This window comes from Falco cherrug, chromosome 7 (genome assembly GCF_023634085.1).
Source record: "Falco cherrug isolate bFalChe1 chromosome 7, bFalChe1.pri, whole genome shotgun sequence".
NCBI lineage: Eukaryota > Metazoa > Chordata > Aves > Falconiformes > Falconidae > Falco > Falco cherrug.
Window position 1 is genome coordinate 21,368,842 of NC_073703.1, and position 16,456 is coordinate 21,385,297.

At 39.7% G+C, this 16,456-nt stretch overlaps 1 protein-coding gene across 1 annotated transcript in view; it reads right to left on the bottom strand.

The window, feature by feature from the left end:
- Nucleotides 1-454: 454 nt before the first annotated feature.
- The window catches only part of ANXA2 (annexin A2), a 28,237-nt gene continuing 12,235 nt past the window's right edge, over nt 455-16,456 (bottom strand). Inside the window, exons 4-13 of the mRNA XM_055716680.1 lie at nt 13,808-13,902; nt 10,541-10,654; nt 7,481-7,571; nt 6,035-6,114; nt 5,690-5,749; nt 4,908-5,001; nt 4,067-4,162; nt 3,033-3,091; nt 1,740-1,862; nt 455-832 (exon numbers count right to left, since the gene is read on the bottom strand). Of these exons, the coding sequence (XP_055572655.1) occupies nt 773-832; nt 1,740-1,862; nt 3,033-3,091; nt 4,067-4,162; nt 4,908-5,001; nt 5,690-5,749; nt 6,035-6,114; nt 7,481-7,571; nt 10,541-10,654; nt 13,808-13,902 (872 nt within the window). The 3' untranslated portion in view covers nt 455-772. The remainder of the gene's footprint in view (nt 833-1,739; nt 1,863-3,032; nt 3,092-4,066; nt 4,163-4,907; nt 5,002-5,689; nt 5,750-6,034; nt 6,115-7,480; nt 7,572-10,540; nt 10,655-13,807; nt 13,903-16,456) is intronic.

A 16,456-nucleotide genomic window follows, 5' to 3' on the forward strand; every position in this document is an offset into this window, starting at 1 on the left:
GCGGGAAACTCCCCCCTCAGAGCCGCAGGCAACACGCGCTGCCTTCCCCTGCTTGTGCTTCCTGCGCTGCCCTCACGCAGCTCGGCACCCCAGCCCGGGCCTTGTGAAGGGAACACCTCTGTCACTGGCAGCTGTCTAAAATGCTTACGAGGGATTTAAAACTGTTTACCCCTTGCACACAGGCACAGGAAATGTTTAAATGTTTAAGAGGGAGTGAAAAGTGTTTGCCCCTCACACATGGGCGGAGAAAGTTGGGGCTCAGGGTTTAGTAGGAAAACCCCAAACCTAAGAGAATGGTTTTGCTTCTGCTGAGAAATTGAATCATTAAACACAGTAAGGGCTTTGAGTGAGGAAGCAGTGAACCCCAGGAGGAAAAAAAACACCACAGAAAACAGACAGCAAAGGCTAAATACAGTTCATACAGTTTTCAAATTAAAGGTCTGAAAGAGACCCATTGTCTTAAAGTAAAACTTCAGTTTTATTTATGTTTTATTAGAAACATCGCACAGAGAGGCAGTCTTTCACAAGCATTTGTAACCTCGTTTATCTTTGGAAGGTTAGTTTCTCTGGCTATATGCTGTTAGGGCCTTTGGCAGAGCCAAGCAGAGCACTGCTGCTGAGAGAAGTGCACACAGCACCAGAAAGCATACTACATCAGTGGTCTCGCAGATACAAAGGCAAGTCAAGGTTAGCTAGGCAAGTCAATCTTTTCTAGGATTACAGTAAAATGAAGAGCAAGAGAGGCACATTTGGGTTTCTTCCATCACAGTGTTCAGTCCTCTCCACCACACAGGTTCAGCAGTGCCCTCTGGTAATCCCCTTTTGTGTCTTGCTGTAAAGCAAGGGAAGAAAAATACAAAATATGTATGAGGAAACAGTCACAAAATATGAAAGTATATGCATTCTAGTCTAAACCTGTGGGGCAGAATGTTTCACAGTTGAAGCCTTGTCAGTGTGGAGGAAACTAAACTAAGTTTTACTTATGTGTAAACTGAAATTATTTATCATTCTTGCAATACAAATGCAAGGCCAAGGAAGGAGAGGAATTTTGGTACAAAAGAGAGCAACACAACAAAGGAAAGCTGAAGGACTGACTTCTGTTCCTTCTCACTGATCACTGCAAAGAACATATATCAAGTTCACTATTTTGACAATTTGCTTATCTAAAATTGACATCTTTAGGAAAAGGCTCTGAACTTCATCTACACAAGGAAGAATGTATCATATGCTGTTGTGAGGGTGTGTAGAAGATCAGTTTTCAAATAGATGCACAAGCTCTTTACCTATGCCCCAAAAGTTAAATAAAACCTAGCACCTATAGCTCCTGTCTGATCACAGAAATGGACAAAAATCACTCTAGCTAAAATGCCTACTCCCTGGGCACTGAAATGAAAGGGAGCAACCATTTAGGTGCTCTATTTTCATTCAGCAATTACAGAGCAATTAGGTTTTTTCTTTTCTTTTGGTCTGAGGCTAGGGACAGGTGAACAGAATTGTCTTTCATAACACATCAGCTGATTGCACAAAGACAACATACAGCCAAGTGGCTGCCAGGAGTTGTACCAGCTGTAGACGCTAAAGTTAAAAGGTGGGTTTTTCAATAGGGCACAGACAATAACATAATGTTCTCACTGCAGCCTCTAAAACACCTCCCGTTAATTCTAATGGTACAATTAATCCAATGAAGACTGATGCAAAGGTCCATGCAACTGATATAAAAAGAAAGCTGAAAAACTTACCTGGATAAAATAATAGAGAGATTTCCCGTATTTCCGCTTGAACTCACTCTTAATTTTCAACATGTCAACTTCACAGCGGGAGACCATAATCCTGATCAGAACCTTGTCACGGGTTCCCTTGCCCTATAAGCAGATACACATTTAGAACTGTAATAGCTGAAATGCATAAAAGGCCACTGTACCTAATGGTAAAACTCCAGGCAACTGAGATGTAACAATAAAAGATTTCTGAGGTCATTATTATGATTCCGGAATTTGAGCACGAATGTACCTTTCTCATCATCAGTGTTTGACCAACTTCCAGTCACCAACCTAGCTGCTTTAGACTGTTAAGCAGCAGTTCTGGTTCACCAGGAAGTCTACATGGAATTGTTTAGGTTGGAAAAGACCTTTAAGACCATCAAGTCCAACTATTAGTCTAGCACAACCAAGTCCACCACTAAACCATCTCCTTAAGTGCCACATCTAGACAGCTTTTAAATACTTTCAGGAATGGTCACTCAGCCACTTCCCTGGGCAGCCTGTTCCAATGCTTGACAGCCCTTCCCATGAAGAAATTTCTCCTAATAGCCAACCTAAACCTTCCCTGGCACAACATGAGGCTGTTTCCTTTCGTCCTGTTGCTTGTTACTTGGGAGAAGACTGACACCCACCCCAACACAACAACTTTTCAGGTAGTTATTTGTGGAGAGCAATAAGGTCTCCCCTTAGCCTCCTTTTCTCCAGACTAAACAAACACCCCCAGTTCCCTCAGCCACTTCTCACAGGACTTGTTCTCTAGACCCTTCAGCAGCTTCACTGCTCTTCTTTGGACACACTCCAGCACCTCAACGTCTTTCTTGAAGTGAGGGGCCCAAAGCTGAACACAGTATTCACAGTTCCTGGTATTGCCTAATGCCTGTCACCAGGCATTTCTCTTTCACCCCTTTCCTTGAGAAAATGTTTTGACACAAATTTAGTATTTTATTTTGGCATGTCAATAAAAGCTTTTTCTGCTATCAGCTCTTTGTTACTTGCAAAAGATGTGTCTAAGTTTGCTAATTATAATCAGCTGGCCTAATACAGATCATTATTATATGATCCTTCCCTGTATTTCCTTATACCAGATGCAGCTGAAAAGATGGTCTAGGCTCATAACTATTGAAGAACGCATTTGAACAATGCAAAGTCATTGTGAATTTATTCACATGCTAGTCACACATCATATGAATAAAAGCACCTAAGCAATCAAAATTTGGTGAAAACAATGCCAAAAAAAAAAAAAAAGTAGAAGGAAAGAACAGTCTTCCTTACCTTCATGGAATCATACAGTCTGTCTGCAAAGTACAGCTGCTTGTTCTGAATGCACTGGACTGGAGAGAGAGATAAGAATATTTAAACATCCTGCCCATACATGGAACAGCAGAACACAGAACCTTGGAGCCATTTTTAAAGACATGATAAGTAGTCAAAAAAACGTTTTCAGCAAAATTTTCTCCAAAAGGGGACAGAGAAATTACTTTCACCCGAGTTGTTACTTAAAAGTTGTTTGGCTAAGCTTGTGGTTGAACCACAAATGCTTACAGTCTGAGGAAGTACTTCCCTCCCGTTGCTAGTATTGTTTCAGAATGCTAGCCCTCCTCCACAGAGACCAGAACTCATTCTTCTGCTTCTATAAGCAACCTCTTTTCTGAAAACACTCATTGTATGCTAATCCATGAGATGTCCCCCTTTCAAGGCTGGGCTCTGTTTATTCTCCATTTGCATTACAGAACTCTCAGTTCACCCTTAGCCTGAAATGGATTTTCCTCTTAAAGAATTCCCTCTTAAACTTGGCAACATCCTTATCCTTTTCCTGTCATGCCACAGTACCAGCCTCACACCCTGCCTCCCCATTTCAGAGATTCCAGTGCCAAATCGACTCTTTAATTACCCTCTGGCATCCTGCAGTGCTTGTCTTCTCTCACACACATGCTATTCTCTCTCCAGCCCATGTCTATATTGAATACTTACTCTGTTCAGCTACAGTTCCACTCTTTTGTTTTGTTTGGGGAAACAAACATTAAGACTCCTTACCAAACAGAAGTGGAACAAACAACAGATGAGAGAACACATCCATTTTTATTTTCAGCTGGAAATCAAGGTTTCTATTTTGAAGAGGGAAAAAATATGCTTCTTTTCAATACCTGTAATGTGCTAAAACATACTAGTGGATCCAATAATGCCAGCACGTCCAGTTTATTTCTCATCCAACAGCACAGAGGAAGATGGGCCCTATCCTTATCACGATTTACTGCAAGAGCACTGAAAATATCCTATCTAATAGTCTTTACTTCAGAGTAACTCACCAAGATTAAGGAAGGCATTCTCCAAATCTCCCTTAACTTCCTTCTTGATGCTCTCCAACATATCATACGGGCTATAGCTCTTGTACCTGTCAAACACTATCACAAGAAAGAAAATAGGTGAAATCAAAACCAGATCAAGAACTGGTAAAAGTAACCACCTGAATCAAAACCACAGAGACAGCAATGCCGAAATACATGATTTAAAAATACCTGTCCAAGTCCTTCTGAGACTTTTATATTAAGTACAGCCTAAGTTCGTCAGCTAATAGTGAAGTTCTATTGCTATTGCCTTTTAGTTTTCCTTGAGCATCTCCATAATCTGGTAAAATACCATCTTAACCCTGTACTAGTGTTTTTTGAAACAACAGTGATTTAGGCCCTGAAAGAAAAGCCTTCAAATGACTTTCCCATGTGCTTCTTACAGCAATATCAGAGCTGCTTTTGTGAGTCTTCACTGTCAGATTTAAACACATGATGTAGCTAAGCTACCCTAGAACAGAGGGAAGAACTAAAGGGCTTCTCAAGGTCTCCTGCAACCATGTTTTCTAGATTTGTAACATTTTTGTTCTCAAGTGTACATGATGTATAATTGAGCATTGTTACACCTGTGTAAAAAAAGAGCTCTACACACACATTCACACTGTGAGATTAACACATCCACAGAAATAACTGTATTTTCTGAAAGAAATTAAAAGCTAGGACATGAATTAAGATTTATGAGACCTCCTATTTTTATGAGTGCTTTTCACACTCATTTCAATCATATCTGGGACAAAATAGTTACCACTTCAGTATCATTTTCTCTTCTAGGAAAAAAATAAATCTGTCTCTTGAATAATACCTTTCTGCAGGTGGGGGACACTTCTTTCAGTCATAATGTTGATCCACTTGGGGACATCCGTTCCCTTTCTCTTCACACCAGCATCATAGAGCTCCTGGGGTTAGAATGAAAAGCAAAATCATTAAAATCAGGAGTTACACAAGAAGCCATTGCAAATGTATACCATTTCCTTACTGTAAAACAAGCACTCCTGGAACTGTGTCAGTGGGAGAAACACAAACGGACACATGGTTAGGCAGACCACCAGGACAAGATCTATGGATCTAGTCCGAAACTAAGCCTAATTGTTTCATATTTGCCTCTGTCTATAAATTTACTCCATATTTAACTCTGTTTACCTCTAAGTGAAGAACTGCTCTTGACAGGTACAGATGTAATAAGACAGATATAGATGTAATAAACAAGCATCAGCAGCCACTAAGTTCAATGATACTTCTCTGAATCTTACACAATTACTTGGTTGCAACCAGTGTTCACAATGTATGCGTTTCCTTTTGTTACAGACTCTCTCTGTCAATATGCCTAAGGGAAATACCAGAGAGCTTCTGTGTAAGTACTAGTCGGTAGCAACCCATGAAAACTGATAAAACTGACAACTGAAGTTACCAGGATTGCAAGTGGCAAACACCTTGACAGCATGCAAACATTACTGTGCAAGAGAATCTGAAATATACTTTCACACCTACTTTCATAAATGCTTCTCACTCCCACAGTATTTGTACTTTCAATATCCCCAAAAGCTTGAGCAACTTAAGATATTTAATGGTATTACCAGCACTTACCCTAGCATCTTGGTCAATCAGCTCATAATCAATCACAGAGGTATCTTCACACCTTTTGCCCTTCGAACAAGGACAGCAGTATTTAGAAGATGTTTAATATACAGTTAGCAGTTTGCTATACACGTTCTTTTCTCTTTGATTTTTTTAACCTGAATTTGTTAAAGAGTAACAGTACGCTCCATCCCCATTTTGAAGATGCTGCTACAAATGCTGCATTTCCAAGACAGTGAAAATATAAGGAAATTGAAAAGTGAATCAGAAATCCAATTGTTTTACTGGCAGCCATCAGTCAGTTACCAAAGGGCGGTCACATTAGGAAAAGTGGAAAAATAAGAACAGACCTACCTTGGCCAGGGCAACCATTAGCTTGCGGAAGTCACCAGATGTGTCTGATATAATGTCCTTTTCCAGTTCTGTCTTGTACACTAGAAAAGAAGAAATTATTTGCAAGTGAATGGTATCCTACAAATACTCCTTTACTAGAAAAACAGCCGCTAATTACTGTGTTTTATGCACATAAACAGCTACAATCCAAGTCAGGTGTGGAAGACAATGTAAACAAAAGCATGCTTGCATACTGCAGCAACAACAGTGCTATCACCTAGTCAGGAGAGTTTCCATGCAATCAAAGTCTGTCATGGAAAGGTAACAGGAAAGCCTGAAACTACTAAAAGGATGGGAATACTGTTTTAAGCTCAGTATCTTGTTAGATCATTCTTAGCTACCAATTAATGTTTGTTTGGTTGATAAAAATAGTATTTAGGTCTTTTCTGTTCAGGGATTTGACCGGACAACTGCAAATACAAATTTAATGCAAAAGACAAAATTTGTTATGATGAATCAAAAGGTATACTCTGTGCGATTCTGGTCTGATGTCTAAACTTTTCCATTGCTTTCCAAGTGACCACGCTCTATATTGCCAGAAAATCACATTCTTTCCTCTTTTCAACAGCAACCTAATCTACAGCAGCAACATACTCTTTGCTGATGTTTGTTTGGGTTTTTTTGTTTGGTTGGTTGGTTGGTTTTTTATATATATTGTCCATTAAGACTACATTAGTTTTGCTTGTCCTTTTTGACTTAGCTGGCACTTTACCACAATTGCTTGACAACTATCTAGCACTAGCACACAGCAGTTTTCTAATTTCAGTCTATTTGCAATGAAGCTGAACTCTGAAGCTCAGGCAAACCAACAGGCACTGGACAGCTGCACTGCTTAATTGCAATAAACATAACCAGAACAGCCAATATAAAAATAAAATTAGTAATTTTTGAGGATGGATCTTAGATCACTCATATATATATTTATAATTAATTAAGAATTATAGCTTCAATCAGATAACATGCTTTAGAGAAGCTGAAAAACAGAATATATGCTTTTATGAAGTTTTATTTCATGCCTTTTTTGGCCAGTCTACCAAATAAACTTACAAGCATGTTTCAGTAGATTTCACATTCACCTACTTATTACATAATTGATCCTAGAGTCCATAAATCTGACATCATCAATTCTGTTGCTATGTAAGCTACATGCGTTCTGTGAAAAAAACTCATCTAGACACAACTTCCATAAGTGGTAAATGTTCCCCAATTTGCTTGCTACCAAGCAACAAGATGAAACTATAAAACACAGACAAATATCCAGGACACCAGTACAAAATACTCTCTTATGTTCAACTGCCAGAAAATCAAAGCAGATGCTGTGTAACTAATAAAGTCACACCCAGGTGAACTTATCCAAGTAACTTAGTGTAAAAACACAGTGCATCGAAACTTTCAAAGTAAACTTACTTTCCTTGTAGACTCTGTTAATCTCACTAAGCTCCTGATTTGTTCGTGAGCAGATGATTTCAATGAGCGTGTCTTCATCAGTTCCCAGACCCTGTAACACATATATGATTCAATTAGGTGCTAGAAATGAACAGGCATACTTGAATGGTTTAAAAATATTTTACAGACATCTCCTTTCTCCCACTCTAACAATTTAACAACCATTCAGGGATATTTTTTGCTAACTGTGCCTCAGAAACCCCAGATGGAACATTTTTAGTGCCAAATACTACTCCGATACCTTTGAGATCCTATAGACATTATCTCTGGGCAACATGCCTTTGCTGTGAGCTTCTGTAACACTCAGTGGCCGCTCCACTAGCATAACTGGATGAGATCAACTTATCACGGCCCATGTATGATTGTTTTCTGTCCACTGAGAACACAGGAAGAAAATCTGATTTTTAGCATGCAAATGGGCAGCAATCAACTACTACTTCCCTGCTTTTCTTCCTTATCTCCCTCCATACACCTCCTCCACTGTAAATGCAAAGCCAAGGACGACACCAACATTAGCTTTGGCTCTGTCTCCAAGTCAGCAAAGATTTAAGCATGTTCTGAATTTCTAGCTTACAGACCCTCTTGAATTGTCCCTATCTTTCATGTACTTCACAATGCACAAATACAGATGAAACAACATTACTATTAGCTGTATTAAGAAATAAAAATTTATTTAGTACGACAAACTAAATATTCAGATTTTAAATTTTTTTGAAAAAGCTGAATGAATTGAGAGGTCTTATGTAATATTTCAAAGCCACTTTTGTGATCAAGGTCAATGAAAAATCAGTACTTTGAACTAAGCTGCATTACTACAGTTTAAAAAGTGATATGGGTATTAGCACTATTACAAAAATACAAACCACATCAACATGTATCAGCAATCAGTTAAACCTTCTAGTTGCTCCGATACTCCAAAATAATGTGGCTTGATCAATGTGCTCTAAACCTCGTTTAATTATTTTACACAGATAAACAGTCAAATTAAAAAAAAAAAATTAAAACTGCTTACACTGCAATATTCTTGCGCCTGGAGAAAGACAGGAAACTCTGAAGGACAGGCTCAGAACAGAAGACTAAGTTGGATGAGCTGAAGATGCTTCTCTCTCGCATGACCATTAAGGATGTCTGGGTTACTAGTTGGTACCGCTACCTAGCAGCCAGATGCCTCAATATTTTGAAATTTTTTACGAATAGGCTCCACTGGTGATTTTTAAATTGTTTTGTTTCTTACCTACCAGTGAACAATGCTCATGCTAATCTCATTACCCTCATCTTCCAGCATCACCAGGAGATGGAAAAAACACTCCTATGCCTCCTGTTAGGATGCTATTTGTTAAGCCCATCTGTAACAGAATGCTACTTTGTATGTGGCAAAAATGGGCATGGTTTCCACAGGACTCCATGAGGAGTCTGCTGGATAGCATCTTGGGAAAACTTCTCTGCAGTCTTTTGCATGTGGAAAATGGAGGTAATTACGTGGAAAAGTACCCTCCTGGAAAAAGTGTTGCTATTGAAGAAGGGGGAGGGGGGAGAGGAAGAGAGGACTAAACCCAAGCAGTTTTATAAAAATGGCTTACAGCTAAGAGAATTAGGAAAACTTTCCACAGAGTGGTTCTAATGGGTATTTGGGGAAGAAATGAAGGCTAACAAAATTAAAGACTTTCTAAAAATTTTTGAAGTATTTCATAAGAAAGTGTGCCAGAAAAAGAATTAACTCCTCAGAGATAACTTTGCTTTACTCAACTTTGATTCCCATGTCATAGTTTATGACGCTGTATGTATCAAGTCAAACTTAAGCTCAGGCATATTCAGAACATTAGACTAGGTGCCTGGGAGTGGGGAATAGCTGACCTACAGAGAGAATACAACATTCTACATTAGTGGCTACTCTGAGATAATGGCCTGGTCTGCGGGCTGTATATACAGCATAAAAGCTATGTAAGTATATGGTCATCCTAAATATATCACTTGTAAGACGTTTAAAGAAACCCAAACGCAACAAACCGAACGATTTTGATTCACAGTAAATTACGGCTAGCCTCTACTTAAACCAGAAGAGGGCAGCATGTGGTTACTCAGATAATGGATTTGGCCCATAATTAGAGTTACCATCTTCATACTGGGTTGGTTTTTTGGGTTTGGGGGTTTGAGATGGGTTTTTTTTGGGGGGTGGTGGTGGGTGGTTTTGTTTGCTTGTTTGCTTTTTAACTGCTTTTATAGTGTGGAGAAATTAATTAATTGGTTTTTTGTCTTGTTCTGAATTTCAACAGACAATACTTGATTTTTAATTATTTAAAAAAATACAAACCTGATCAAGTCCATTCAAAATTTATGTGATGATGACAAATACAATCTCTCAAACCTTAGTTTGCTTAGAAAGATGGATACACCAGTATGAGCACCTCTCAAAAGTCTTGATTCAGTGGCCTGCAGCGTGGATATTTCTAAAGTAGCAATCTATTCCATGCTTGCCTGTGATTGTAGGGGACCGAACACGGTGACTCACTGCTGTGCTGTTTCTCCAACGACTGCTTTTGATGCCCCATCCTCCTTCTCACGTTCTACACAGAGGCAGGTTTGGTACAGGATGTTCTTTCAAGATCAGTGATATGAGCCAGTAACTGAAAACTACTGTTTAAGCCTATAAATGCTAACGGAGGATTTAATAGCTCCAGCTAACAGCTGCTCTCTTAGTGTCTTTTTGTACTATGAGCCTATATATTGTTTTTTAAGAGCAGTCAGCAAAGCAGCAACCAGCCAGGACAGCTTATCACTTATTCTTGACCTGATTAAAATTATTTCTTTCCTTAAAGAGAGGATTTAATTAACAGTTTAAAAATCAGATGGTTCCAAAATTTCATTTTGGATGCCTTGCAACTGGATACTTAAACTGTAGTACTACAATAAAATAGTAATCAGTGGACAAGTTTGAAATCTGTGGCCTTGGACATGAAGTCCGTACTCATTCTTGAGACAGCGACATCAGACTAACATACCTGAATTTCAAAGCTCATTTACCTTCATGGCAGCTTTCAATTCAGAGGCATCATACTGTGCTGGTGTCTTCAGCAAGCCCAAGATCACTGCCTCCAAATGACCTGACAGAGCAGACTTGAGCGCTGCAGAAAGTTCCTGCGAAAAAGGAGGGATGATGGAAGAAAGAAATTAATACTTACTTCTGATCTCCAGAGAATTTAGCCTGTAGTGCTTTAAGTCTCCAAGCCTACTGTTTCTTACACAACTGACAAGGAAACAGAACATAAAGAGCTTTTCTTTAGTGAAAGCATAAGAAAGAAATTAGGGCAAAGGAATTTTTTCTCATCCTTTGAAAATAAGAAGAAATCCACCAGTGGCTGACAAAGTGCTGGGAAGGATGGTGCAGACACATCTGAACAGCTCTGCTCCAGTCTTGAAGCGCTGACACTTTGCTGGAGCTAATAAGCACAGTGGATCTGCTTATTAGCGGATCCGAGTTTGACTCCCTGTGGTCAGTGCTTCACCAACATACTCCCATAGTTTTCCCAGTAGCACCGTTTTTCCTGTTTTCCCAGCCTTTTACTAGCTGAGACATCGGAAAATTGCCTGCACAGTTATTCCACTGTACAGGCCTAGTTCCTAACCAGCTAGTTGAAGAGAAAAAAATTGTCCCTAAGCACAGAAGAATTACCCCTGTCTTCAAGGAAACTATCAGAAGAGCACAGTCAAACTCTATTGTTAATTTTTAGTCAGTCCTAGAGAGAGAAACAGTCAGGTATGTTCACTTCACAGGATACATGCAAATGTGTAGAAAATAAAGTCAGAGGCATGCCCTCGTTCATGGGTTTCAGATGCAACTTGCATAATGCTAATTATCAGCTCCATTGTAGCGTACTTACAAAGCTGAAATCCATTCGATCAGCCTGGGCTTCACACAGATCAAAGTATTCCCTAAGCTAAAGTCTGCAGCATTGAGAAGGGAATTGCTGCATTTCAATTGCTGGTTTCTACACTAACAATCTGTGAGCTTGAGGAGCCAGGAAAAAGGGGGTAGAGAAAGTGACCTCAACAAAATTGCAGAGAAGTTTGTACCAGAGAGATAAAGAGCCAAGGCACCTAGTTCATTTCCAGAGTCATCTATTTAATCCAGGGTGCTAATATATGCTAATACTGTACGCGCTTACTGCATGAATTGGCCAAGACAGTGCATGGGGGTTTGGGGCATCTAGCTGCTTTAGTCTCAGAAACATTGTAGTAAAATAACTCAATTTTGGATATAATGTTTCATCGTTTATTTGTGTGAAAACAGGTTCTTCAGCCATTGGCTGAAACAGCGAAGATACCACATCTCCCTATAATAAATTTTAGGGCAATGCCATGAATTCCAATCAGTTGAGTGAAGTTTTTGCCATTTTTGCACTTTGGTGTGAAGGCTGAAGGAAATAAATCACTGCAGTAGGATTTACCAAAGTAACTGCAACAAAACACCTCAAACTGAACCAAGCACCTGCCCTCACATTAGCAGGCTTCTGGAGAAGGTAAGGTCTTCTCCCCCCACCAGGACAGCAGGGTCTCCGCTCCACCATTCTCTGCCACAGCTAGCAGTGCTCTAAGAGAGAGGCGGGGAGCAGATAACAGACATGGTTATTTTATAAATAGCAAAGAGAAAAGGTTTTACTAAGTGTTCCAAATGAGCATCCGGATATTAGCAGTTCATTCCAAAGTTAGAGATTATTGGCTGCAGTTCGGACTGACCAGAAACACATGAAGACACCCATGCAAAATCCCAGTATTCACAGTTAGCTCCATAAACACTGGTGATGGGGAAAGATTGCATAGATCAAGCACCGTTCCTCAAGATTACCAATAGTTTCCATTAGACACAGCTCAACTCTAAGGAATGAAAACAGAGGTAGGTCTGACTTTTTAAAATTGTAAAGATCTATTGAGAAATCCTGCAGCACACAAAACGAGCAGCCTAGTATAACACGACACATTGCCAGAGAAATATGAACAACCTGTTACCAAAGAAAACCATGAGGTACTGTCCCTAGAAGTTATACCTACATATCTTTTCATATCCCACTTCCTCCTCTCTTGCCATTCCCTTGTTTACTTCATTGAGTGGTTTTTACTGCAAATTTCCATTGTTTCTACAGACTGTTCTATTATATGGCACTTGCTAAACTTGATAAACTCAGTTTGCTCTTGGGTCACAGCAAGGAAAAAAGGTGAGAGAGAAACAGATGAAAAAAAGCTGCAGATTTTCTGGACTGTGCATTTTTGTGGTCATGCAGAACATTTACCAAAGCTTTAAGCAACACATTTCACCAAGGAGCCCCTTTACGCACGCTTCCCCTAGCGCACACAGGGCCTGACTGCCAGGGTGTAGATGTGTGCACACACGCATGCATCCAACTTGTGCCTGCTTCCGCATGTGGCTATAGCAGCCATGCATTAAAGTTAGTGAATTTCCAAAATTCAACTCTAGATTTACATTTGGTTTCAGATGAGCATTCTGGGCTGCTATGGGACGACTACCATTTGGGGTCTGGCAAACCTGAAAGAGATACATTCGTCATAATCCTAACTCTATACAAGTTTTCCTGGGTTTTGTGGGCATAACACTTCAATTACAGTAAGATTTTCTAAAGTTCACAGGTCAAGAGAACTGCTCTTGCCTTCCAGATAGCAAGACTCATCGAGCAGAATTCTCCACACATTTTACAGATTGCTCTCTGTGAGTAGATCAGTACCTAAGGTATTTCTGACAGAATAGTTTCTAGGGTAGTTCAACTCATTATATCACTTTGTTCCACATCTGCAGTGTTCATAGCACAACTGACTGTATTTTTTCTCACTTAAGCTAGAACTGTGAACAGAAACAGAATACTTGCCTTATGCTGAGTTGTTTAAACAACAGCAAGCATTTCCCTTTCATCTTTTCCTTCAAACTGAGGCATTTCAAGTCAATGGCTTTTCACTATTGTTTAGCATATTTCACCAAGGAATCCTGTGCCTGCCTGATGTGTCACCTGTTGAGATTTCTAGAGGTGCTAAGAAACCACCGTCTCCAACAGATGTCAGTTCCAGCTGTGCATACTCAACCAATTTGTAAGTCCCACCAGTTCTAAACTATGACAGTGTGGACAAAATGGATACATCTTTAATTTCAGTGAAAAGATAAAGCAAATAATACTTATTTCCAGTTTATACCCAGTTAACTGTGAAACTTGCAAGCCCTGAAAAAAAATCTAACTGTCCACAAGAAAAATATTCAATACTTGGTATTTCTTCATATTTTGCTACCTTTTTAGTTCTCCTCTGATAGGCAAAAGCAATATCCTGCCTCTGTTCATTGCTGCGGTTTGTCAGGATGTTGATGATGGTGACCTCATCCACACCTATAAAGACATAAGACAAAGAGTTAAAGAAGCTTTCTTGTTACTGTTCTCTTGGTATTTGTATGTCCTCTGACACTCAAAACATAGCATATGTGACATCTGGAGCAGAGCTCAACAGCTCTCATTAGTTAGTCTATGTCATGTCCTGGCCCTAGCAGAAAAGGCAACCAATTACAACCCAAATTTTTTATGTGATTCAGATCTTGGTGTACACAGGCATGTATACACCTCAAAAAAGTCTAGTTTGTGACCAGCTTTACTAATTCTGTTTCCTTTGTTTGTCTGTGCGCTTGTGTTTGGTCACTAAGCGTTCTGCACAAAGCTGTGCAAGAGCACAGGCTTTAAAATTGATGTGAACTTGTACTTACTAAAGCCTGCCCTGTCATTTTGATTGACTGTTTTCAAATAAGGCTTAAGAAAGCACCTGTATTTTCTATTTAACACATAGTCACTTAACTATGACTCTAAACATAAAAATGAGAAAAAACAGTGTATTTCATTATCTCAGCAGCTCAGAAGACAGATGGGGTTTTTGACACTGGAAGAACTACGTATGTGCTATTTTCTTTGAAATATTCACTCGAAGATCCATGCCGAGTTTTAACTAGCATGCCCAGAGGACTTGGATGCTCAAACTCCCAACCAATCTTTTAAGTGAACTATGTACCAGTAAAGGTTTAGTTTTAAGTGAAGTTTTCCGAATCCATGCACTTAAATGCAGCTACAGGCTGAATGCAAGGAGATCATTAAGATTTTTTGTAAGTTAAAAGCCAAAGCATCTAGGGTTCAATACTTTGGTTCTCAGTAGAACCTAATGCACACCACAGTTTTAGATCCTGTAGGGATCATCGATGCAGATCAATGCATATAGAGAAAAAGCTTTATGTTGTACAGGAAGCAGGATTTCCAGATGTTTTTTCCTAAATAGAGCTAATTGCTACTCTACGTTATTTCCAATGCAGGCAGCATCCTGTGACTTTTTCACTTGCTGCTGCTTACTGCTACTAACTTGCACTTCAGATTCCCCCTCGTTTTCCCCACTTCACTTGCTGCTTTCAAACTGGATTCTCCTGAACTTGCATTCCCTGGACTGGCACAGTTCTTCCTCTGATCACAATTCTCACCCGCAGCTTGGCCTTGGCAACTCAAAAGATATCCCAGAGCTTGGCTGTGCTGGAGGCTCTTGAGCTTCTTGAGATAAACGTGGAGCACCTGACTTAGCTCTGTAACATGTTACAGGGCTCTGACCCAAGGGACATACAATTACCACGGCCTGCAAACATCCATGTCTCTCAAAGCGCTCTCTGCAAGGACAGCTACCATTTGTTTGTTCACATCAACAGAAAAAAAGCCAAGCAAGCTGTATTTATATTCCCTTAACTAAGTATTAAAGTCATATTAAATAGTTTCCCTTACTATGAGAGCTTATAGAAACTACCCTTGCAAGAACTCAGTCTCTGTTACTCAAAGGAAAATGTTTAGAAATGCAAGTCCTCCTGCCACAAGGTAAAACAACAGAATCGTTAACAACAGACATGAAGCAGCTGGGGCAGGGGGTGAGGGAAAGAGCTGGACTAACAAATAAGAAGAAAAGGGTGGCACACTTTGACACTGGGTGTATCTCAACAGAACTGAAATGGTCAGTCCAGGTGTACTTAAATGGTAGGTGGCTGAGATTTCCAAAGGCCTGGATGAGGACACACTAGTTTGCTCAAACAGAATCTGATTTTGAACTGAATTTTCTTACTCAGTTTAAAATAGCAAACACCGCTACATTTTTGCAAGACAATTACAATCTTTTTCCTAGAATGCTTTGTAAAAAGGTACAAGTGAAAGAATTGGAGCCCCCTGCCCCAATTCTTCAATGCACATTTGTGTCTATATCGCTGAATTCAGCCCCTAGGTAAAATGTCCATTTGTATTTCATGTATATTATTGGTTAAACAAAGCTCTCTGGCCATGCCATGCAAACACAGGTGGTGAGTAACAGCATAGCTGGAAGTAATGTCCAGATAATAAAGTCTTCCAAACAGAAGAGTTAGCAGAGTTTATAAATGGATGGACAGAGGAGGCAGCTAGAATAGCTCTCGTCATTATGCTCAAATACCAAGCTAACCTATAGCTATGCTGCGTAACCATTTGTTTTGGGCTATTCTAGGCTAACTGGTGAAGCTTAGAAGAGGCAAAACTAATTCTCAGTATTATGCATCTAACACAGCGCATATTCTTCTGCAACAGGAAGATACTGTATATCTGGGGTTTTTAGTCTGATGAGTTGCGTGCCAGGTTTTGAAGCAAATAGATGAGTCTAATCTAGAGGTCAGAGCAAGCCCAGAGTTTCAACTCAAGTCTCTCCATTTACTACAAGTATTATGAATAGCTTCTTTCACATTTGCACACACATCAGTGTAAATGATGATTTTTTGATAAAACCCAGAAAGGACTGGATCAGCAGCTACTAGCAGGAGTCAAATCCCTGCCAGAATCCATCTACATTTATTTTCCTTATTACCCAAAGCAACCCCACAGCAACTGGAAGCAAAGGACTGCAACA